At 37.8% G+C, this 23,778-nt stretch overlaps 1 protein-coding gene across 5 annotated transcripts in view; it reads right to left on the bottom strand.

Annotated features, from left to right (window-relative positions):
- The window catches only part of PCB (Pyruvate carboxylase), a 593,745-nt gene that overhangs the window by 107,483 nt on the left and 462,484 nt on the right, over positions 1 to 23,778 (bottom strand). For all 5 annotated transcript variants that reach the window (XM_090389678.1, XM_090389679.1, XM_090389675.1 and 2 more), the window contains 2 exons: positions 23,077 to 23,321; positions 3,073 to 3,252 (listed from right to left, as the gene is read on the bottom strand). In XM_090389678.1, coding sequence (XP_090245804.1) covers positions 3,073 to 3,252; positions 23,077 to 23,321 — 425 coding nt within the window. The remainder of the gene's footprint in view (positions 1 to 3,072; positions 3,253 to 23,076; positions 23,322 to 23,778) is intronic.

Below are 23,778 nucleotides of genomic sequence, written 5' to 3' on the forward strand. Positions count from 1 at the left end.
AAACATTCGGCATATATTATATCAACATTGTTTTTATATGCCACATCAATTTTTCATTTCTTTCTGTGCACTGTACGCTGTCCCTATACTTATTTGATTCCAAATATCTGATTATATCACTGCTTGAAATTGAAAAAAAATCACATCTATATACACAATACACAAGGTAAGCATGCTGATCTTCTGCAGAATTTTGTACACATCAACTTGTACATATCTTCTGCAATCATTATTATATCTTTTACATCTTACTGAAAAACATTTAATTAGCTTTGCAGCACAAAGTACATCAAAAAGATTGTACTAGTATTAGTAATGGCCATATGGAGCAAGGAAGCCTAAGGCTTATACTGCACCAGAAAAAATAAAACGTAAAATAAAATTAAAATAAATAATCGTTAAATAAAAAAGAAAAGAAAATAGACAACCTATGTGTTTCCCTCTTCTCGTAGGTAACTATCCAGCTGATCTTTGAATTTCCTCTAATTGTCAGCCTCTACCACTCGTGTAAGTAACTTATTCCAGTAATTTATAATTCACTGGCTAAAATAAAACTTCCTGCAATCTAGGCTAAACATCCACCCACATTACTTGAATTTATGGCCCCTAGTTCTAGAATCATTTATAACCGTGAAAATTTCATCCTCATTCATTTTACTTTTGTCTCTCAGAGCCTTAAACACCTCAATCAAGTCTCCTCTAAGGTGCCTAGTTTCTAAGTTGTGCAAGTCACACTTTCGAAGTCTTTCCTCACATGGATGCCCTTTTTGCCGATCTCACCAGGTGAGTTACCTGTCTCTGGGCCCTTTCAAGAAGCTCGATGTCTTTTTTTTTTTTTTTTTTTCGGTGTGGTCTACATACTTGAACACAGTATTCCGAGTGTGTTCTAACAATAGCCTTATATAATGGGATTATGATGTCCATATCTCTATGAGCAATTCAATAAATCATTGATAGGACGCGGACCTTCCTTGCAATCTATCTACAATGCTTGGAGAACTTCATATCTGACTGTATCGCAACTCCCAAGTCCCTTTCTTCCATTATGACTTTAGTTCAACTCCACCAGTGCATAAGTTATTTTGGGGTTGCTGTTCCCCAGGTGTAAGACCTTGCACTTTGATGGATTAAAGCAAAGCTGCCACTTTCCTGGCCATCCCTGAAGTCTATCAGGTCACTCTGAAGAAGCTCTGCTTGGCGGTAATCATTAATTACTCTACCAACCTTTCCATCATCTGCAAATTTAGACATCACGTCCTCTATCCCTTCATCGATGTCATTTATGAAAATCAAAAACAACATTGGTCCTAATACTGATCCTTGGGGAACCCCACTTCTTACATCAACCCAATCTGAATAAACATTTATCAAAACCCTCTGCCTCCTGCAAAGAAGCCATCCAGCTATCAATCTAAGGATTTTCCCAGTGATCCCAAGTTTTCCCAACTTGTTCCACCTTATAAAATAACCGCTCAGGTGGGACTGACTCAAATGCTTTGCTGAAATCCAAATAAAATATGTTGAAATTATTCCCTAAGTCCATCTCATAAGTGACCCTGTCAAAATAGCTAACCAGATTTATTAAACAAAATTTTCCCTTTACAAAACCATGCTGCATATCCTTCAGAATTCCATTTCTATCTAAATGATCCTGAATTCCACCCTTGATCATTGCCTCCATCATTTTCCCTACTACATTCTTAGAATCGCCCTTATGTATTGCAGATACATTGGCACTTCTCCAATCCAGCAGACTCTCTCCTGACAGTGATGCTCTCATAATTAGCCTCAATGGTTCAATGCATTCCCTTAAAATTATAGGTATATGCTATCAACCCTAGGAGCCTTACTGGTCTGTAGGCGCGAAGATTTTTCATTAAATAAACATGTGAAATTTCAACATCATTAATTACATTTTTTTAAAAATTTCACTCCCATTATTTCTCATTGACAAAAAAGGGTTTCTTCTGTAAATATTGATGCAAAGTAACTGTTGAGTTCATCTGCAACATCAGCTGGGATATCTAATACTATCCCGCATCCATTACATAAGTGTTCGATCTGGTTTGTCCTCCTCTTTGCATTTACATGAAAAGTATTCCTTATCCCCACTCTTTGCTAGCAATTTCCCATAATCTGCCTTTGCCAGCCTAATCCTTTCTGTGGTACTATTAGAGATTATTTTGTAGCTGTTATAGGCTTCAGAAATTTTTATTGCTCTGTAACGTTTCCATGATACCTTTTTCTGCTCAAGTAATCAGGCAACTTCATTATTCATCCACATTGCACATCAATTGTAAGATGTTCCTATGCCAGGAAAGCATGTTGTAGGTTCTTCTATGGGTTTTAAGAACCCACTTAGTCAAATGTTATCAGATTGTGGACTTGTCTGTGAAGCGAACTTGCTTCAACTATGATGCTCATCAATTTACTTCATTAGACACATTGATGCAAAGTAAAATGAACACAAACTAGGGCAATTTTGGCGAGCATAATTTCTTATGTTCAGAATCAATATGGGTCTTACTGTCACTGAAGAAAACTTGCATAGCTGTAATTTAACTATCAGTTGTAATATGCATTAAGCCAACAGCAACCTACTGATACTTTGCAGTAGTTATCATCTAGTTGTTTCCGAGCTGTGCAATTTAGGGTGAACTATTACTGAGCTAATACTGTTCAAGAAACTTTATTAATTTACTATTACTAGATAACTGTGTGCAAGAGAGAGAAAGAGAGACTATTTTAATCATAGCAATCATACACTAATAAAACACTAATGTGTATTAGTGTTAATACATATTAATTATTAATACATGATTTGTTATAACGATATATTTGCTATAACAATTTATTAATAATTTGTTATAACAATATATTTGCTGCAAAAAAGAATGCATTATTCGTTTCAAAAATGAAATATCTTAATATCTGTAATATCTCAAAACTCTTGTAATTTGGAGATATTATGATTATAAGATTTTGTTCAAATCTTATAGCATAAATTAGGAAAACCAAAGCTAAATAGCTTTAAATAAAGAAGTTTAGTAGCCATTTCTGAATTTTTCTTACCTTGCTACGTAATGGTTCAGGAAATCCATTATATGGCTCTCCAATATAACCCTGCATGAATTCGATTACTGAACTTGGAAAACTCAATTCTTCTGCATTTTCTGCTATGTCTTTGGCTGATAACTTATTCTGTACCATAAACTGAGCCAAATCACCAACAACTTTTGAAGAAGGAGTAACCTTAAAAACAGTTATGACGATAACGGCATTAATATTTTAATTATTAATAAATTGAAATATCTTAAATTATGTTATTCATGGATACAATATAATATAGTTTAAATCTGATAAGGGCTTGTGCTGGCTGCACAGCACCTTTTTCAAGCTCACATATCATATTCAAATTCACACACACATGCAAAAGTATACAAAAAAAAAAAAAAGTGTGTGAAGAAAAAGTTCAGTCAGCTTATATAACACTGGAAACATGCCAAAATAAGCTCTACAGTGCAACAGATTCCTAAATATTCACAAAAAGGTTGTCAGCAGAGACAAAGGACAGAAGAATAAATATGAGGATAACTCTGTACCAGTAATTTCAGTTCTTCCCACACACTCCTTGTACAGGTTTAAATCTACAGATAATGGAAATCTGCAATTAAAGCCCTACTTCATTCTAGAAAATGATTTATTTCTAATGGGCACTTTGAAATTAATAACAACAATAAAATTTATACATAACTTTTCAGAGAATATTTCTTGTATATGCTGAATATTAATTGTAGGGCAGTGTATAACAAAAAACAACAATTGCATACTTTCAGACTGAACCAGAATATCCAAAAAACAAAAAAGCACACTATGAACTTCCAATTTCATGGCAAATGGAATATAGCGTGACAGTGAAATGAGATATGGGAGAACCAGCACCTCAGATCCACAAGCAAATATGCTGAACACATTATCCATATCTCCTGCATGTCAAATATAGTTTTGACATTTCATACTTAGGTTTTCAGAAACGTATTTTATACTGTTGCACCTAAAACTAGTAAGCAAATTGAAGCAGTGTAGCGTTAAGGATGGTATTAATTGCAGCTATGGATAAAGGAATGGTTGAGTGGGAGAAGATAGAAAGTGGTATCAATGGGCACTACTTTTCATGGACTAATGTTATTAGCAAAGTCCCCCAGGGTCCAAGATTGGGCCCTTGGTTGCTTTTTTTATATTCATTGATGATATTAATGAAGGTATATCAAGCTTCATGTCCAAGTTTGAAGATGATACAAAGGTTGGCTGGATGGTTAATGACAGTAATGAAGGTATGCTGTTGCAACAAGATCTAAAAAAATTAAGAAGATAAGGTGAGAAATGGTAGTTGAAGTTTAACACTGACAAATGCAAGGCATATGGGTAGCAGTAATCCCAGATTAACAGTGTGTTACTACACTCCAGGGTAGTGGAAAATGAAAAAGATGTGGGGGTAATTGTGCAGTCAGATACCTCTTTGCCCTGGAAATGTGAAGCAGACATTAGAGAAGATCAAATATAACCATTATAAATGAGATGTCTGTGGGAATGTCAAGATGCTGGGGTTTCTTCTGGGTTTGCAAGGTAGTTTTCACCATTCTCTCTCTCCCTCTTTTTTTTGCCTCTGGAACAGCAGAGTAGTAGATCACTAATACAAGGGAGGAGAAATGAGGTGCAGTATCGTGTACACAATATAGCAAACAATCCCTTGGTTCCAAGAAAAAAAACTTCCACCACCTAATATATCAAGCTGAGATTGGTCAAACAATTTGTTAAAGCATTAGATCTTTAATCTAATGATCATCACCTGAAAGTGCACTCAGGGATCACCCAAATTATGATCACCATCTGTAATGGACTATGCTGCATAGCTTGCAGTATAAGCTGAGCAGCAGACCATCCTAGAGACACTTCTGTCCCTTCCACTGATCATCGTTGGTAGCAAATGCAATCTGACGGCATCAGGGGTTCCCCCCCCATCTCTGAGTTGTGTACTCTGTTTTTGTGACGCAGAACTCTGTGGAGACCAGAGATTTAAAGTGTGTGGGGAATGGAATGTTGTGTAGTGTTATGTTCTGTTGTTTCTCTGACCATTTAGCCATTGGGCCCCTATTGGGACCCACCGTTGCCCACACTTTACAACGAGGAGGCAGGTCAAGCACCCAGTAGATTATTTAAGTACTCTGGCAGGCACTGCCACCTAATTTCCAAGGATTTCAGTGACAAGGCCTATATATATATATATATATATATAAAAAAAAGGTGGGGGGGGGTTGAACATAAGAATTTGGAAAGGCCAAAAGAGATTTGAATTTAGGTGTTGATTGAAAGCGGTTGAATTTAGATGTTGATTGAAAGCGGTTGAATTTAGATGTTGATTAGAATTTGGCGGAATTGTTAAGGGGGCGTACTCGGTCAGTTTAGTTAGAGTGGGGGGGGGAACTGAAGATTTGAGATAAACAGGTAGAAGGATGGGTACGATAAAGTGGGCATCCTCAAAGAGGTCAGTGGGGACAAGCCCCACCCGACAGAGACCCATCTCCCCCTGCCTGGGATGGAGTTTTAAAGGGAACTGAGTTTGAGTACCCAGTTCAGATCACCAAATGACATGCTGTATTGATTCCAGTAGAATGGTCAAACTGCCAATCCTGCTCTGGGGGTAGGATATGTTCACTGACAGTGGGAGAGACAGACATTTACTTCATTCATAATCTGCATTACTTGCATTCTATTTTTATATTTTTTTCGTATATTTTATAATATATATATATTTTTTCAGTTAGACTATATATATAGTATAACAGAGAATGCTACCTCCTTTATTAGACTAGACAAAGACAGTAGCAAATTTAAAATTGAGAAAGGAGTTCAACAAGGAGACGCTATCTCTGAAGTTGTTTACTGCTGCCCTTGAGAAAGCTTTCAGAAGATTAGACTGGTCACAGAAAGGAGTCAATGTGAATGAAGAGTACCTAAACCATTTACGATTTGCAGATGACATTGTGGTCATAAGCCACAATCCAAAGAATTAGAGGAAAATCTTAATCAGGTATGCAGAGTTAGTAAGGATTTTGGACTAAAGATGAACAAGTATGCCACAGAAAGGGATATGATGATTGAAGGAGCAGTAATTGAAAAGGTGGAGTTATATACTTATCTAGGACAAGTCATTAGCTGTAATAATGATAAATGGCTGGAAAGAGAAGAATAATTTTGGATGGATAGCATTCAGGAAATATAGTCACATACTGAGGAGCAATATCCCAATTTGTCTGAAATGTAAAAAAATGAACCAATGTATACTCCCCACCATGACTTATGGGAGTGAAACTTGGGCACTCACCAAAAGAATGGAAGAGAAGCTGAGAACTACACAGTGAAGAATGGAACGAATTATATCGGGAATCAGACTGTTAGATAAGAATAGGCAGCAAACTCAAGTAAAGGACATTCTTATCAAAACTAAAGAACTAAAATGGTCTTGGGCAGGACACATAGCTCAAAGACATGATGACAGATGGACTAAGAAAATAACAGAATGGTACCTAAGAGGAACTAGAAGAAAACCTGGAAGACAATGACGAAGATGGACAGATGATGATATATATATAATTTGTATTAATATTAAATTAAATTAAGTAAGTATAAATGAATTAGCACTTTTTAATAGTTACTGGTACACTGTGTGAAAGTTACACAATGTACCAGTAACTATAAGGGTGAGGAAAGTAGAAAAAGAAGAGTAATAGATTAGTGAATAATGAAAGAATGTTAATATCATAGAGGTTATGATGAATTAAGTAAATTATGGGCTGAATTGCAAAGCCAATTTAAAGCGGAGGAACTGTAAAATAAAATTAGTACAACAAAAATTGCAAATAAAAATAAAAATAAAATGAAAATGGTAATAAAAATAAAATGTAAATGGTATAGCTCTCACCAGATACATGGGGAAACAATTTTAGTAAAAGGTGTAATATAGGTAATGCAAAAATGCCATATCTGATGTCAGCAGAAATAAATATTTATACATGATCAGATATTTCATCAGGGGACTACATCTGACCACGTATCAGGAACTGTGTTACTATACTTGTCCATAGTAGTTTAAAAAAAGTGAAAGGCCAAAAAGGAATGGAATGAAATTAGCACTTTTTAAAACTGTATAGACAAGGTAGTCCCAATGAAGTGTAATATGTTTAGGTAAAAATAAGTATTGAGTTGGGATAAAAATGGTGAATATTAATATTTAATATAAATATGTAGAATTTAGTGTAGGATTTAATTAGGTATAGATAAGAAATCAGTGTATTTTAAAAACAAAATAAATTTGGAACAAGCAAATGGTATAAGGGTGAGATATTAAATTGAGGATGGGGGCGGGAAAAGGAGTACCATATTTCCCCATGTATAAAACGCACCCTTTTTCGAAAAATTTCGGGTCTAAAAACTGAGTGCGTCTTATACAGTGGTTGTAGATTTTTTTACTTGCATTTCCCACTTGTTGTCTTTGCGCTCATTGTTTCACACTTGTTACCAGTATATTAGGTTACGTTTTGCCACGTTCTGCCCAGAAATGGCTCAGAAAAGATTTTCATACAGTGCTGAATTCAAGTTAAAAGTGATCCAGATTGCAAAAGTGAATGGAAATTGTGCTGCTGAATGTAAGTTTGGTCCTCCTCCAACTGAGAAAACAATCCGAGACTGGCTACGGGAAGAAGAAACCCTACTGAAAACGCCACGGCAGAAGAAGGCCATGAGAGGCAAGTCAGCAAAATGGCCTGATTTAGAGAGGGAATTGAAGATATGGATTGAAGAGCAAAGGGCAATTGGAATTTCTGTGTCCACAAAGATGGTTCAGCATGAGGCAAGAAGAATTGCTGATGAAAAAGAAGTTACTGATTTCAAAGGATGACATAATTGGTGCTTCAGGTTCATGAAACGGAATGGACCAAGCATGCTTACATGCACCAGACTTGCCCAAAAGCTATGAGCAGAAGGTCTTTGAATTTCATCGTTTTGTCATTCAATGTCGGAAGACACATCAGTTTGAGTTGGGACAGATTGCAAATATGGACGAAGGCCCCCCTTCAATTTGATGTCCCAAGTAACAGAACTGTTGATAAGAAGGGGGTGAAAACTGTAACTGTGAAGACAAGTGGACATGAAAAGAGCCATTATACAGTTGTTCTAGCTTGTTGTGCCGACGGAACCAAGCTGCCTCCTATGCTGATTTTCAAACGCAAAACAATGCCAAAAGAAGACATTCCTTGAGGAGTGATTGTCCACGTTCATGACAAGGGTTGGATGGATCAGGATGGGATGAAGATCTGATTTCAGAAAGTTTTCGAGCAAGAGACCAGGTGGGCTCTTACGCAAACCTGCCCTATTGGTGTTTGATCAGTTCAGGGCACACATAACAAAAAACACAAAGAAGATTGCTGCAGAGCAAAAAACAAAACTTGCCGTCATACCTGGAGGCTTGACATCCCAGCTCCAACCACTTGATGTCAGCATTAACAAACACTTCAAAGCTCCCATGAGAGATGAATGGAACCAATGGATGAAGTCTTCTGGGGACAATTTGACACCAGCAGGAAGAGTGAAGAAACCAACTATAGGAGAAGTTTGTACCTGGGTGAAAAGGTCCTGGGATAACATCAAGACTGAGATCGTCGTCAAGTCATTTAAGAAGTGTGGCATTTCAAATGCCATAGATGGAACTGAGGACGAGGCAATATATGAAGACAGTGATTCGTCATCAGACACAGATGAGGACAAGCTAATGGATGGGAGTTTTGACAGTGATGAGGAGTTGTATGAATTTTATGATGAATAAAACTTGAGTTCAATAACTTTATGTAATACATTTTTTTTTCAAATTTTGGGGCATCTTATACATGGGGAAATACGGCACTTTAATAAAGATGAAAAATAGCAATAGAAGTAGGATAGTAGGAACGTTCGCTTCACCCTCTTATTACAATATATGGTCAGGTGTAGTCCCCTGATGAAATACCTGATCATGTATCAATATTTATTTCTGCTGACATCAGATCAAGCATTTCTGCATTACCTATATTAAACCTTTTACTAAAATTGTTTCCTCCCATATCTGATGACAGCTACACCATTCACATTTTATTTTTATTGCCATTTTCATTTTATTTTTATTTGCAATTTTTGTTGTACTAATTTTACTTTACACCCCACTTTAAATTGGCTTTGCAATTCAACCCATAATTTACTTAATTCATCATAACCTCTATGATATTAACATTCTTTCACTATTCACTAATCTACTACTCTTCTTTTTCTACTTTCTGCATCCTTATAGTTACTGGCACATTGTGTAACTTTCACATCCATTTATACTTAATTTAATTTAATACAAATTACATATACTTTTGCATCTTTTAATGCTACTTGGCACTTTTAGGTGCATCTGTCATACCTATTTTATTTTATTAATCTTGCTTCCACCAAAACCATTTCATCTACTGTTTACCACTTTTCTATATGACTCTTTAAACCTTTATTTTAAAGAGTTACATTAAAAACCCATTTATATATATCAGGGGTGGCCAACAAGTCAATCACAACGAATTTTAAATAAATAAAAAAAGATCCCCAGGGGCTCACATCTGGTGAGTATGGGCTTGGCACGCCCAGGATCCTGAGCTGGATATCATCATTCTTCTTTCTCTCTCTCTCTCTCTCTCCCTCCCCCTCTCTCTCTCTCCCCCCCCCTGGTAATTCAAAAATTTTTTTTTTTTTGCTGCTGCTGCAGCAGAAGCCTCAGGCTTCCTTGCATCATACGGCTAATAATAATCATTTGCCATTTTTGTTAGGTCCTTTCCTATTGTATATAAGATATACAATATTATAATAATAATAATAATAATAAATAGATTAGTCAAAATCTAAATGTTATTATTATTATTCGCCCCACTGCATGCTCTTATTAAGATCCATTGAACGACTTACTACTCCTGTCGCCTCGCAGCCTCTTGGCTTGTCTAGTGAAAATTCATGCAGTTACGTTGTGGAGAGCGTGTGTAGGTGTTGAATTATTATTTAACTTATTTAATATTAATAACTGGACAGTACTTCTACGTTAATTTGATTTTATTTAAAATGAATACTACAAAAAAAGAGTAAAACATATCATTTTCATCGAGTGGGAAGAATGCTTTTTTGTAACGATATAAGAAAAATGTTGTTTGATTTGCAATGCTTCCATGGCTATGCCCAAAAAAGGAAATTTAGAAATGTACTTCAATGCACGGTAAATACCAATCGGTTTTTCTGCTTAATAGGGACCTTAGAAAAAATAAATTAAAATAACTTAAATCCAGATTATTCACACAACAAAATTTCTTCGTGATACCTAATTTACAATCTAAAGCAGTAACTGTTGCATCATTTACCAGTTGAAGTCATCTTGTTGCAAAAAAATGCAAATGAATTGACCATTTTCTAATGGTCAATTCATCAAAGACGCATTTTTAGAAATTTTAAGAACAAAAATGAAATTAAAAGTGCTCTTCAAGATCTGCAGTTATCTCGAAATACTGTGATGCGACGCAACGAAAAAATGAGTAGAAATGTGAGCGAACAATTGCGTGCTCACATTGCTAATTGTGTGTCCTTTTCTTTACAACTGGATGAATCTATAGACGTCAGTGATACAGCCAATTGCTCGTTTTTGTTCGTATGGGTTTCGATGATTCTGCCACTAGAGAAGAACTGCTGGGTATAGTTTCATTAAAAGAAATAACTAGAGGTCCAGATGAAGCTAAAGCAATGACGGGGCATCTTACCGGATTCATTGCATTGTGCGAAAAGGATGATCAGTTCCCAGATTTTTTGAGTTACCACTGTATCCACCAAGTGTTAGCCAGCAAAAGATTAAATACTAAAAGTGTTATGGACATAGCTTTCAAAATCATGAATTCCACAGAGGAAAATCTCTTCAAAGACTTTTCAAAATGCAACTCAATGAAAATGAACCAGATCAGATATTACACACAGATGTGAGGTGGCTGAATTGGAGTAAGTTTCTACAGAGTTTTCTAAATTTGCTGAATGAAATTAAAAAAATTGTTAATAAAGGGGAAGATGATTATCAGCAGCTACAGTTGTGTGATCTGGCTTTTTTGTCATATTTTACCAGCAAATTAAGTGATCTGATGGGAATTACAATGAAAAAATAAAAATGTGGGTGACATGATTTGTAGTATTTCTGCATATAAATATCAATTTTTGGCAATGGCTAAGGATCTCAAAGAAAAAAAAATTCTATAATTTTGCAAATATGCAAGATCATTTGCAAAAATATTCTGTTTTTGAATTTAATAGTGAGAAATATGTTTCTGAAATTGAGAAAGTTGTGGACGATTTTGAAACCAGATCCAGTGATTTTAAAACAATGGAATACATTGTTCAGTATATTTCTAATCCATTTAATGTCGACTTAGATACAAAACAAATTGCAGAAAAAAAAACGCTGAGATTTTTCACAAGGAGAAAAAAAAAAAAAAACATTACTTGAAAATGAAATTATTACATTGTGAAACAATATCTTCCTAAAAGCCAGATCATCAGAAAAAGACTTTTGGAAATATGTTTTCCGAGAAAAGTACCCAAATGCAGTGAACTTTTAAATTCCTGTTTTGGTTCCACATATCTATGTGAATCGGCCTTTTCGTATTTGAAAAAAAACAAAGAATCACTCTATTCATACAGACTTGCACACAGAACATTCTTTACGGTTGGCCTTATCACAATATATCCCCAATTTTGAAAGCTTGGCAGATGACATACTTCACATAAATTTAAATACGTGTGAATCTAAAATAAGAATTCTGAATTGTATTTAATTTTGAAATTTATAAACAACAATTTTCAATGTGTTGATTAACTTTTTTAACCTTTAACCACGTGAAATTTTTGAGATGGTAGATCGCGGCACATTTTGACGAAAAAAAGTAGATCACATCACAAATTAAGTTGGCCACCCCTGATATATATATATATACAGTGGATTCCGGTTATTTGGGCCACCAGTTAATCGGGGCAGCCGTTTATTTGGGGCAAATCTTAAAAAACAGAAACCAATCGAGAAAATAGCCAGGGTTTACGTCGCTTAATTGGGACAGCATGCCGTTTAATCGGGGCAGGAGACCGAAGCATTGGAGATTACTCTACGATTGTCTCCGATGGTACCATGTGGTTCGGTCGAAATTCTGGAGGTCACAACCATAAAACAATAAAAACAATTAGCAGTTACCTGTTTATTGAGCTTTTCATTTAGTGAAATCTATCATAAACGGACAGTAAACTCGATCTTACTGAATTTGCGATAATACCAACAGCTGAAATTCTGTGGGTTATTATGGTGAAATGTGTTTACACTTCCATGAAATCTTCAATCATATAAAAAAATTAATTTTCAGATCTCTTCATTCCTATTTTTAAAGCTTTGTAACTCGTTACTCCGTTCTCTCTTGCGCGTATCGTGTTACTTGCAATTTGTGTGTGCCGTGTTATTTGTTATTGATTGCTTATCTTTTTACTGTTTTAAATTTTAACCCCCACCCACAAATGTCAGTGAACAGAAATGTCAACTAGTTCGTAAGTACTTATTACAGTACGTATTAATTATTCCAATTATGATGTATATTCTTCCGATTTTCACATATCATTTAAATTTTTAATTGGTAAGGTAAAGGGTAAATTTGTGCTTAATATATCTTTGCTTTTATAGCCTGTGGATAATATTGCTCCTATTTTCGCTAATTAGAATTGTTGTTTAATAGAATTAAAATTCAATTCACAAACGTGATAACAATGACCGTTGCTTAGTGCACATTGTATAGTGAACGGTACTTTACTATGCTACCTATCAAATCACGTTACAATTGTGATTCCATCGTAACGTGATTTGATTGTACGGTGAGCCAATTGTAAAAGTGGTGGGAGGGGTATGTTGTATTTTTAACTATTTACGTGAAACTTTGGATAATTGGGGCAGCCGCTTAATTGGGCCAAAATACACTAGTCCCGATGTGTCCCAAATAACCGGAATGGACTGTGTGTATATATATATATATATATATATATATATACAAAGGGTACTAGGAAAGTTTTGCAATATGACGCAACAATGAATCACAGGAAGCTGCTTGTTGCTGCATGTTGAGACATGTTCATACGTGCATAGTAGCCGCCACACCAAGTCGATGGGCTCAGTTATTCATTAGTAGTGACAGTGTAAAGTGCTTGCGATGGCATCGTGGTCACGAAATGAGATAAGGACAGTTTTGCGGTATAATTTCGTGCGTGGTTTAACCATAGACCAGTGCTTAGAAGAAATGACTTTTGCACTAGATGATGATTGTCCACATCGTACAATGATATTCAGGTGGTATAGAGAATTCCAAAGGAGAAATTTCACTCTGGCGGATTCTGAGAGGCCGGGAAGGCCACGAACGTCAGTTACGGAGGAAAACGTTACTGCTGTGAGGAAAATGCTTGACGAAAACAGGCGAGTGACCTACCAACAGATAGAGGATACTTTGGGCCTAAATGCATCAGCAATTCGTTCGATTCTGCAAGATCATTTGCAAGTGAAGAAACTTTGTTCTCTCAGGGTGCCGCATCAACTGACTGAAGAGCAGATGACACGACGTGTGACTTGGTGCCGGGAGATGTTAAAAAAAGTTTGATAAGGGACAATCTCGGTATGTGAACAACGTCGTGACAGGTGACGAGACTTGGCTGTACTATTACGATCTGCCGACCAAGGTTCAAAACAAAGTTTGGGTCTTTGATGATGACGACACACCCGTAATTGTCAGAAAATCCCGATCTGTAAAGAAGAAAATGATAGCTGTATTTTTCAAATTGAGTGGAATTGTGGAACGTGTCGTTTTGGACACGCAGAAGACAGTCACAGCTAAGTGGTATACTGAACAATGATGCCTGCCTAAAGTCATTGGATCTATGAAGAACCTGAGGCCAAAGTCAAGAATGGACACCTGGTACTGCCATCACGATAATGCTGCAGCTCACTGCGCCAAAGCCTGCACCGAATATTTGACCACGACAGGACTGAAACTTCTCGAGCACCCTCACTACAGTCCAGACCTTGCTCCCTGCGACTTTGCACTGTTCCCGCATGTGAAAATGAAGCTAAAAGGGAGGCGGTTTTCCAGTGATGAGGACCTTCTACGGGCTTGGGACAACGAGTGTGCTTTACTCCCTAGTGAAACTTGGCAGAACTGGTTTAAAGATTGGTTTCGGAGGATGGAGAGGTGTATTGAATGTAGAGGAAATTACTTTGAAAAAATTAAACAAAGCTGTATTGCAAAACTTTCCTAGTACCCTTTGTATACATATTTCCCCCCCCCTTCACTCACTCATTCATTCATTTTTTTTCTCACACATCGGGGGGGGGGAGATGCAATGGTGATAGTAGTAGTAGCGGTGGCATGTGATGCAAGATGCAAGAAAGCAAGTGTATGAGCTTATGCAGCATCAGCCAAAAAAAAAAAAATAATAATCACACCATTCCCTCCAAATGCCTGTCCAGTTCCTCCTTAAATTTATTTAACCTATCAACTTCCACAACGACAGATGGAAGTTTGTTCCAGCCATTAACCATCCACTGGCTAAAGGCAAATTTCCGCACATCTATTCTACATCTTTCTTTTCTTAATTTGAATTTATGCCCCCTTAGGTTCGCAATCTGAACAAGTGGAAGGATCCCATCAGATTTCAGCATGCTGAACCCATTCAAGGCCTTATACACCTCAATCAGATCACTGCGCAGGTGCCTAGTCTCCAGCCACTGAAATTTGCAGAACTTAAGCTCTCGGTAAGAGGATCTCTTCATTCCCCTCGCCAATCTTGTTGCCCTTCTCTGTACACATTCAAGCAAATCTACATCCTTCCTAAAATGAGGCCTCCAGACCTGTACACAGTACTCAAGGCAGGGCCCGACCATTGCTTTATACAGAGGGACAATCATCTCCTTTTCCCTGCTAACAAAATTCCTATATATCATTGACAAAACCCCATGACCTGCCCTGGCAGCCTGTCTGCACTGCTCAGAAAATTTCATATCTGACTGCACAATTACTCCCAGGTCTTTTTCATTTTCTACCACCTTAAGTGTAGTACCACACAGTCGGTACATTTCTCTGGGGTTACTTCTACCCATATGCAGTACTTTGCATTTGTCAAGTTTAAACTTCAGTTGCCACTTCTTAGCCCATCTGCCCAAAATTTCTAGATCCTGTTGCAGTAGCACACTGCCATTACTGTCATTAACAACCCTGGGGGATTTTAACTTCCCGGATATTGACTGGAACTTGTGGTTTGGTCACTCACACACTAGTAAGACTTTTGTGGATTTATTGGACGATTGTTTTCTGCAGCAGCATGTTTGAGAGACAACCAGAGAGGGTAATAATCTTGATCTGATTATCAGCAGTGATCATTCGTGTATTAAGAATTTGAAGATAAAGGATCCACTAGGTGGCAGTGATCACAGTGTACTGATGTGGGATTTACTTAAAGATATAATTACCATCAGGGGTAAAGGAAAGGGTTTTTGCTTCTGTAAAGGTGAGTACAGTGGTCTCAGATAGTTGTTAAATTCTGTACAGTGGGATCAACTGATGATGTTACCTAAGTATGGTATGTAATGTAAATTTAATACTAATGCATAATAGTTATTTAAGTAAGAATATAAATGATTAAACTATGGTTAAAACTTAACATTTATGGTTTGTGTTCTTTTTCTCACACACTTGCATTCTCATTCATTCTTCTGGCTTTCATTTCATTTGTTCGACTCTTGCTTTCTGCACTGATGTCTGGACACCTCAACTTACTGTTATCTTCAATTCTCAGTTGTGGTGCAGACCAAGCCACAAGTTTTTTGCAAGCAAGGGGAAAATGCAGTGATAGTGTTTGTGTTGTTAGTATAGATAAAGTAGTGGAAGTTATTATTACCTTTGTATTCTTTCAGCCAATTACATTTGCTCTTCCACTTATTCCCATTCACCATAACACTCATTCACTCTCTCTTTCCTTCATGCTGGGTCACTCTTTCTGTCACCAAAACTGACATTTATTCCCTTTTCCCATAATTCTTAATTCACTCTTTCACTCAGTTCCCAACCTATTCATTCTGTCTTTCATTCTCATTTATTCTACATTGCTACTAGTATACTGATATATTTCAGCTAATCTGCTTCCCTGGCTGCCTGTACACCTCCCTCCTCTACATGTTCCTGCACATGGCAGAGTAGTCCTGGGGGATACCCAGGTCAATCCAGTTTTGTTGTGTCAGGTTTCGGTCAGGGTGCAGAATACTGCTATCCTGATCGTTTTAAGTCATTGTCTGGGCGTGGTGGGAGATGTGGGCAATTTTAACTATTGATTATCGGTTAATTGCTGGGGGGCTGAATTGCCATTCTTTGGTTCAAAGAATGCACAGAATGGCATTCTTTGAAATGCCATTCTGTACATTTCAAATCCTTTCTGTGTGAAGGATGTATAGGCTTTATAGTTTTCCACTTTATGATAAACAGGTGTTCTCCCCTGGGAAGGGGCCAATCTGTGCTATTAGCTGTGTTCTGGGGATGTCAAAAATTATAGATAAATATAGAATGTGTGCCCAGTCTTCATTCTCGCAACAGGTGCAGATTGGGTCATCAGTCAGCCCAAAGGAGGTTAGTTTCGCTCTTAGGGAGCCATGACACGTCAGTATAAATGTTGCAAAAAGTCCAGGGTACCACTTAAGTGGCTTTAGGCTAACCATTGCAACCCGTGGCAGAAACCTTTTGGTAACCAGACCTCTGGTTTGCTGCTCCCACTTTGTTTGCCATAGCTCATGGAGCTTTGTGGCTATTCTTTTTCTTTCAGCATTGAAGCTGTTGGCTGTATCAAGGGCTATCCACATAAATTCTGTGGTTATGCCTTTTTAAGTCTATAATACAAGCCTCTTTTGGCTACCTCCAGGTAAAGTGGGAGAGCTCCAGCCAGCAACTGTAGTGCAGGTTGTTGTTTGTTTATTATTTTGGAACATTAGCAATTAAGGCAATATTGCTCTGGGGATATGCGGTGGTCATTCCCTGACCTTCCGCATCCTCCGTATTTGGTGTTCACGTGTAGTGCAGGTATGCTTACTGTGTGACATGCTCTGGTAGTAGTGAATAGTATTGTCCTTTGTATCGATTCTAATTTATTCCTATTTCTTACTATGGCTGAGCGGGTAAACCACACACTAGCTCCATAGGTGATAACAGGTAGGAATGTTGCATGGTATATGATTGCCAGGGTCTTTCTTTTGAGCCCCCAGTCTGCTCGACTGATCCTGGCAATCATACCTGCATAATTTCACACTTTCTTTGCCAAGTTGGTCAAAATGAGAGTAAAAAGTTAATTTTGAATCGAAGACTACTCCAAGATATTTTAGTTCTGTTACCATTTTTATAGTTGTGTTAATTTTGATTTGTGGATGTCTTCTAATGTCCAAATTGCCTTTAGAAGTATTTGTTTGGTTTTTTCGGGTACAACCACTTTTGTGTTTCCTTTTACAAGGAAAATCGTGTCACCTGCAAAGGCTAGGCTTTCCACAGGTGCAAATCCAAGGCCAGAAATTTGTCCAGAACAATATTCCAGAAGAAAGGGCCAAGGAATGGACCCTGCGGGCAGACTTTATTCATAGGGCGTGTCAATTCCTGGAACCTCGTGTGTACTGAGACACTTCTGTTTGTAAGGTAACTGTTTATTACCTTATAGAGGTTTTGTGGGGCATTTGCCTGGCGGAGTCTCCTAAGGACACCAGTGAGTCAAATGCCCTCACTGTTAAGCAGGTTTTAAGCAGGGCATCTCCTCCGTAGAGATGCCCTGCTTAAAACCATACTGATTGTTGGAATGTAAACCTGCTTCTGTGATTGAACTAATCTGCTATATATTAGTCTTTTGTATATTTAGCATCTAAACGCTGAAGAAACTGATATTCGGATGACATTCAAGTCAAGTGGACCCAATTTTGGTGAAGTCCGGACAGTCCGTGACAGCCAAATCCTCTGCTTCACTTTCATGATGGTGGGACTGTTAGTAATCCTGGGTATAACCTCCATGCACAAGCACTGTGGGTAACCACCCAGTTGTGAACCAATGTAAGCAGGGGTCGAGGTGTGGCACCCACACCTCGACACTGCCCCTCTGTGTTACCAGGCAATACTAGGTGCTAGATGACCCTCATCAACCAGTGCAATACCACCAACTTTGCTTATTGGAGGCTTGAAGTGGTGGAACCCATGTTTAGTCTCCAGAGTTAAGTTCTGGTCAACTCTTCCTCATCTCTTCCATCATGCAGTATGACTGATGACTTTTGAGATTATGATGAACATCAAGGCGAGATCCAATCTTCTTTACATTTCGAGGGTACAGCTCTAAAACGGTGTTCAAAAGCCGGCTGCTAGTTAGTACACCGGATCAAACCTACTGGTAACTTTCCGATCAGCTAGTGTATAATCTTGCTACCTCTACTCTGCCAGATAGTGACTGGAGGGAGTCCGAGTAGTGTGTATTGGGGGGGCATTAGCATTAGCATTAGTAGAGGCATTTGATGCAAGAAAGCAAGCTTATGCAGCATCAGCCAAAAAAAAAAAAAAAAAACCACTTCCACTTCACCCCTCTGTTCGTTCAAAATACCTGTCCAGCTGAGCCTTAAACTTATTTAGGCTATCAACTTCCACGACAAGGGATGGAAGTCTGTTCCACCAACCAACCACTCGCTGGCTAAAGGCAAATTTCCGCACGTCTATCCTACATCTGTCTTTCCTCAATTTGAATTTATGCCCTCTCAGGTGATTATTCTGAGCGAGAGGAAGAATCCCATCAGCATTGAGCATGCTCAAACCATTCAATGCTTTATACACCTCTATCAGATCACCTCGCTGGTGCCTAGTCTCCAGACACTGTAATTTGCAAAACTTAAGCCTTTCTTCGTAAGAGCACCCCTTTGTTCCATTCACTAATATTGTTGCCCTTCTCTGTACTTGTTCCAGCAGCTCTACATCCTTCTTGAAATGAGGCCCCCAGACCTGTATACAGTACTCTAGGTGTGGCCTGACCATTGCCTTATACAAGGGAATAATCACCTCCTTATCCCTGCTAGAAAAATTCCTATATATCATCTATATACTCTTGCAGCCCGTCTGCACTGCTCAGAGAACTTCATATCTGCCTGCACAACCACCTCCAGGTCCCTTTCATTCTCTACCACTGTCAGTGTAGTACCACAGAGTTGATACGTTGCTCTGGGGTTGCTGTTTCCCATGTGTAGTACTTTACATTTGTCAATGTTAAACTTCATTTCCCACCTGTCAGCCCATCTGCTCAACCTTTCCAGATCCTGTTGCAGCAGCATAGTGTCAGTAGTGTCCTTGACAACCCTGCCAACCTTTGTATCGTCTGCAAACTTGGACATTAAGCCGGATATACCATCATCAATATCATTTATAAATACAGAAAACAATAATGGACCCAACACTGAGCCCTGAGGGACTCCACTAATAACATCAGTCCACGATGAGCAGTGTCCATTGATTACCACTCTCTGTCTTCTCCCCCTCAACCACCCCTTTATCCATAGCAGCAATTTGCCTCCAATGTCACACTGCTCCAATTTGTGTAGCAGTCTTCCATGTGCAACAGTATCAAAAGCCTTTCTAAGATCCAAGTATATAATATCAAAGTTATTCCCTGCATCATAGGGGAAGTCTTGCCTGACCAATCAAGTTGGTCAGGCAAGACTTCCCCTTAACAAAACCATGCTGTGTCTGAGCTATAACTGAAGTCTTGTCTAAATGATCCTGCAGTGCTTCTTTAACCAGTGCCTCCATTAATTTTCCTGGAACAGAAGTTAAGCTCACAGGTCTATAATTACTTGTGTCAGCCTTTGATCCTCCTTTGTGAATTGGGGTCACATTTGCAAATTTCCAGTCTATGGGTACCTCCCCTGAATCCAAGGAAGCTCTCATAATTATGGCTAAGGGTTTGCTTACTTCCTTTGCTGCCTCCTTTAATATAACTGGATAGATCCCATCCACCCCGGGTGCCTTTCTTGTGTTTATCTTCAACAGTTTCTCCTCCACTTTACTCCCAGTTATTTCAAGATTCTGTAGCTTACTGCTAGAGTTGAATACACCTCTGGCATTCCCCTCGCTGAATAACTCCTCATGTGTGAATGTCGATGCAAAATATTCATTTAGTTTGTTGGCTACCTGAGCAGGATCATCAACACTTGACCCATCAATATCAAGTGGACCAATCTGATTCATCCCCTTCCTTCTAGAGTTTACATAAGTAAAGAACTCTTTGCTGTTTTTCTTTGCATCCCTTGCCAAGGATTTCTCGTAATCTGCCTTCGCCTGCCTAACCTCCTTTGTAACTTGGTTGCATATCAACTTGTATCTATCATAGGCTTCTGTGTCATGTGTTAATTTGTATGTATCCCATGCATTTTTCTTCTCTGCCATATGCCTCATTAGTTCATCTGACATCCATTTTGGCCTAAACCCTGAACAATATTTCTTAGTTGGTATGTAAAGCCTAGTAGCTTCCAAGATAAGTTCTTTGAATGCTTCCCATTTTGAATTTGCTGTTGGTAACATCATCAGTTGGTCCCACTGTATAGAATTTAAATACTGTCTCAGTCCATCGTAGTCGCCTTTACGGAAGCAATAACCCTTCCCTTTACCCCTAATGGTAGTTACCTCTTTGAGTAAATCCCACTTCAGCACACTGTGATCACTGCCACCTAGTGGTTCATTTATCTGCAGATTCTTAATGCATGAAGAATCACTGCTGATAATCAAATCAAGAGTATTACTCCCTCTAGTTGCCTCCCGAACATGCTGATGTAGAAAACAATCATCCAATAAATCCACAAAAGCCCTGCTAGTGTGTGAGTAACCAGCCCCCAAATTCCAGTCAATATCTGGGAAATTAAAATCTCCCATTATAAGACACTCTGATTTACTGGCCCACTCTATTTCCCTGTACAGTTCCTTATTATACTCATCAGAGTCATTAGGCCTATAGCACACTCCTACTCTCAATTTTGATCTCCCAATGTTTATGTCACACCAAACTGACTCCACACTGCACTGTCCAGCGATGTCGACTGGCTTCACTTCCTTGGTTTTTATGTGTTTCTTAACTAATAGCATAACCCCTCCCCCCTTCCTATCCTGTCTATCCTTTCTGTAGACGTTGTACTCCCCAAATTGCAGTTCTGCATCTCTTATATCTGTGTGACACCACGTCTCTGATATCCCAACAATATCTGCCTTCGATGTTTTGAGCAATACCTCAAATTCATCAAATTTATTTACTAAACTCCTAGCATTGGTGTACACGCAAGTATACCTGCACCTGTTTCTATTCTTAGCTACCCTAACACAACCCATGTGTTTACTTGTACCGCAATGGCTCCCAGCAGTCTCTGAAATACCATGCATATTGTTTTTCAGGCTTCTGCTCATTCTAATAGAAGCAGTGCAAGAATCTCTTTCACCTCTGCCAGTGGCTACTGTCAATCTATTGGTCTTTGTCTGCCCCCAAGCTAGCAGTTTTCCGACCCACCTAACACTGCCTCGATAGCATCAGCAAATCGAGGCCATGTTATGTCAAGGATCTGGGTATATTTATTTTATGAATAAATTTAAGAATTATTAATAAAGTGGAAAATTAAAAATACCTGAGGGTAATTATGCAGTCAGATATGAAGTTTTCTGACCAGTGCAGACTGTCTGCAAGAGTAGCTCATGGTGCCTTGTCGATGATATACAGGAATTTTTCTAGATGGGATAAGGAGGTGATTATCCCCTTGTATAAGGCAATGCCTTGCATTCTGTATACAAGTCTGGAGGCCAAATTTTAAGAAGGATGTTGAGCTGCTAGAACGATTACAGAGAAGGGCAACAAGATTAGTGAATAGAAGAAAGGGTTGCACTTACGAAGAAAGGGCTTAAGTTTTGCAAATTGCAGTGTCTGGAGACTGAAGTGATCTGATTGAGGTGTATAAGGCCTTGAATGGTTTGAGCAAGCTCAATGCTGATGGGATTCTTCCTCTTGCCCAGATTAATCACCTGAGGGGACATAGATTCAAATTGAGGAAAGAGAGTTGCAGAATATAGAACTGAAATTTGCCATTAGCCAGCGGGTGGTTGATTACTAGAACAAACTTCCATCTGTGAACTAAAATTGCTAGAACAAACTTCCATGTTGTAGAAGTTGACAGCTTAAATAAATTCAAGGCAGAACTAGACAAACATTTGGTGTTTTTTTTTTTTTTTTTTTTTTGGCTGATGCTGTATAAGCTTGCTTTCTTGCATCATATGCTTCTACTAATGCTAATTTGCTGATGCTGGCGAGTTGATTTGGGCACCAGACGGATCACACAACATTTAAACTCTTTGATTTAAATATGTTTTGTATAGACTGTTGCACACGGCCAAATCCTAACCTTACTAAGTGGCAAGCAGCATCTATTGCTCATTATTACATATTAAACAGTAAAACTACTTACTGAAATAACAAAGGATGGATAAACTGAAATTAAAATAAAATCAGTAATAACAGAGACCATATAGTATGCTGCAATAGATCAAGTATTGTCTTAGACAAAAAACAGCCCTCCTATATTCAACTCCACCTGAAGTGTACAGGAAACAGTGGACTTTCAGTCAGTCCACAGTGAGCAGTGGACTGATCGAATTCCACTGTTAGTCATAATTTCCTGTTACAACTCAGGTGGCACAGAATTTCATGGAATGGATGGAGGTTGAACTAAGCAAAATGGTTATAACATTTTTTAGTACAAAGCATTGTGACCTTTACAAAAATACCAGAAATTTATGCTTGCAAAATTCAAACTATTAAAAGATGTAAATAACACAGTACCACACAAAATATTGTAAAATTCAATAAAATGGAACATACCTTAATGATGTCACCTAGTAACTGATTTGCTTCTGCATATCTTTTTTTAATTGTTTCAAAATGTTCACCAAGGCCAAGGCTGAATGCCTGAAACTGCAAATTAGTATACTGACCTCCTGGTATTTCATTTTGGTAAACATCAGCATTGCCACTTTTCATGGTCATTGTGCATTCAAATGGAGCATACAAAGTTCGAGTTTGTTCCCAAAATGCTGAATACTCACTTATGACACTTAAGTTGAGTCCTATAAGAAATTCAAAAGCTGGTTTTCACTATATTAGTCATTACAATCTTATATAAGAAATAAAAACATTTCTCCAAAAGCAAACTTTCATCTAATTACATGACTGGCATTCCTATCTTCTTAACTTTTATAACTAGTTCCAGTTTCTTGCAAAACACAAACACCTGGTTTATTTAAGAATGACTTAATAAAACTAGTCATTCACAAGAAGAAATTAAATGAAGTAATGCTGTTTGTTTCTTTCTTTGGATGTGGATTTCAAAAGGAATTTTAGCCATCACAGGATTCTTTTCAAAACTCCAGTCAAAATGTTTACTAATCAAATCAAAAATATTATATCATAATATTGATCTTAAATTACCTGATTCATAGTAAAACTGATTAAATCATATATGCTTTTCAGTATTTGAAAAACTGAAAAGTTCTGATCAGTCCATATTATAGAGAAAGAAGGAAT

This window comes from Mastigoproctus giganteus, chromosome 2 (genome assembly GCF_048544385.1).
Source record: "Mastigoproctus giganteus isolate SK-2022 chromosome 2, ASM4854438v1, whole genome shotgun sequence".
NCBI lineage: Eukaryota > Metazoa > Arthropoda > Arachnida > Uropygi > Thelyphonidae > Mastigoproctus > Mastigoproctus giganteus.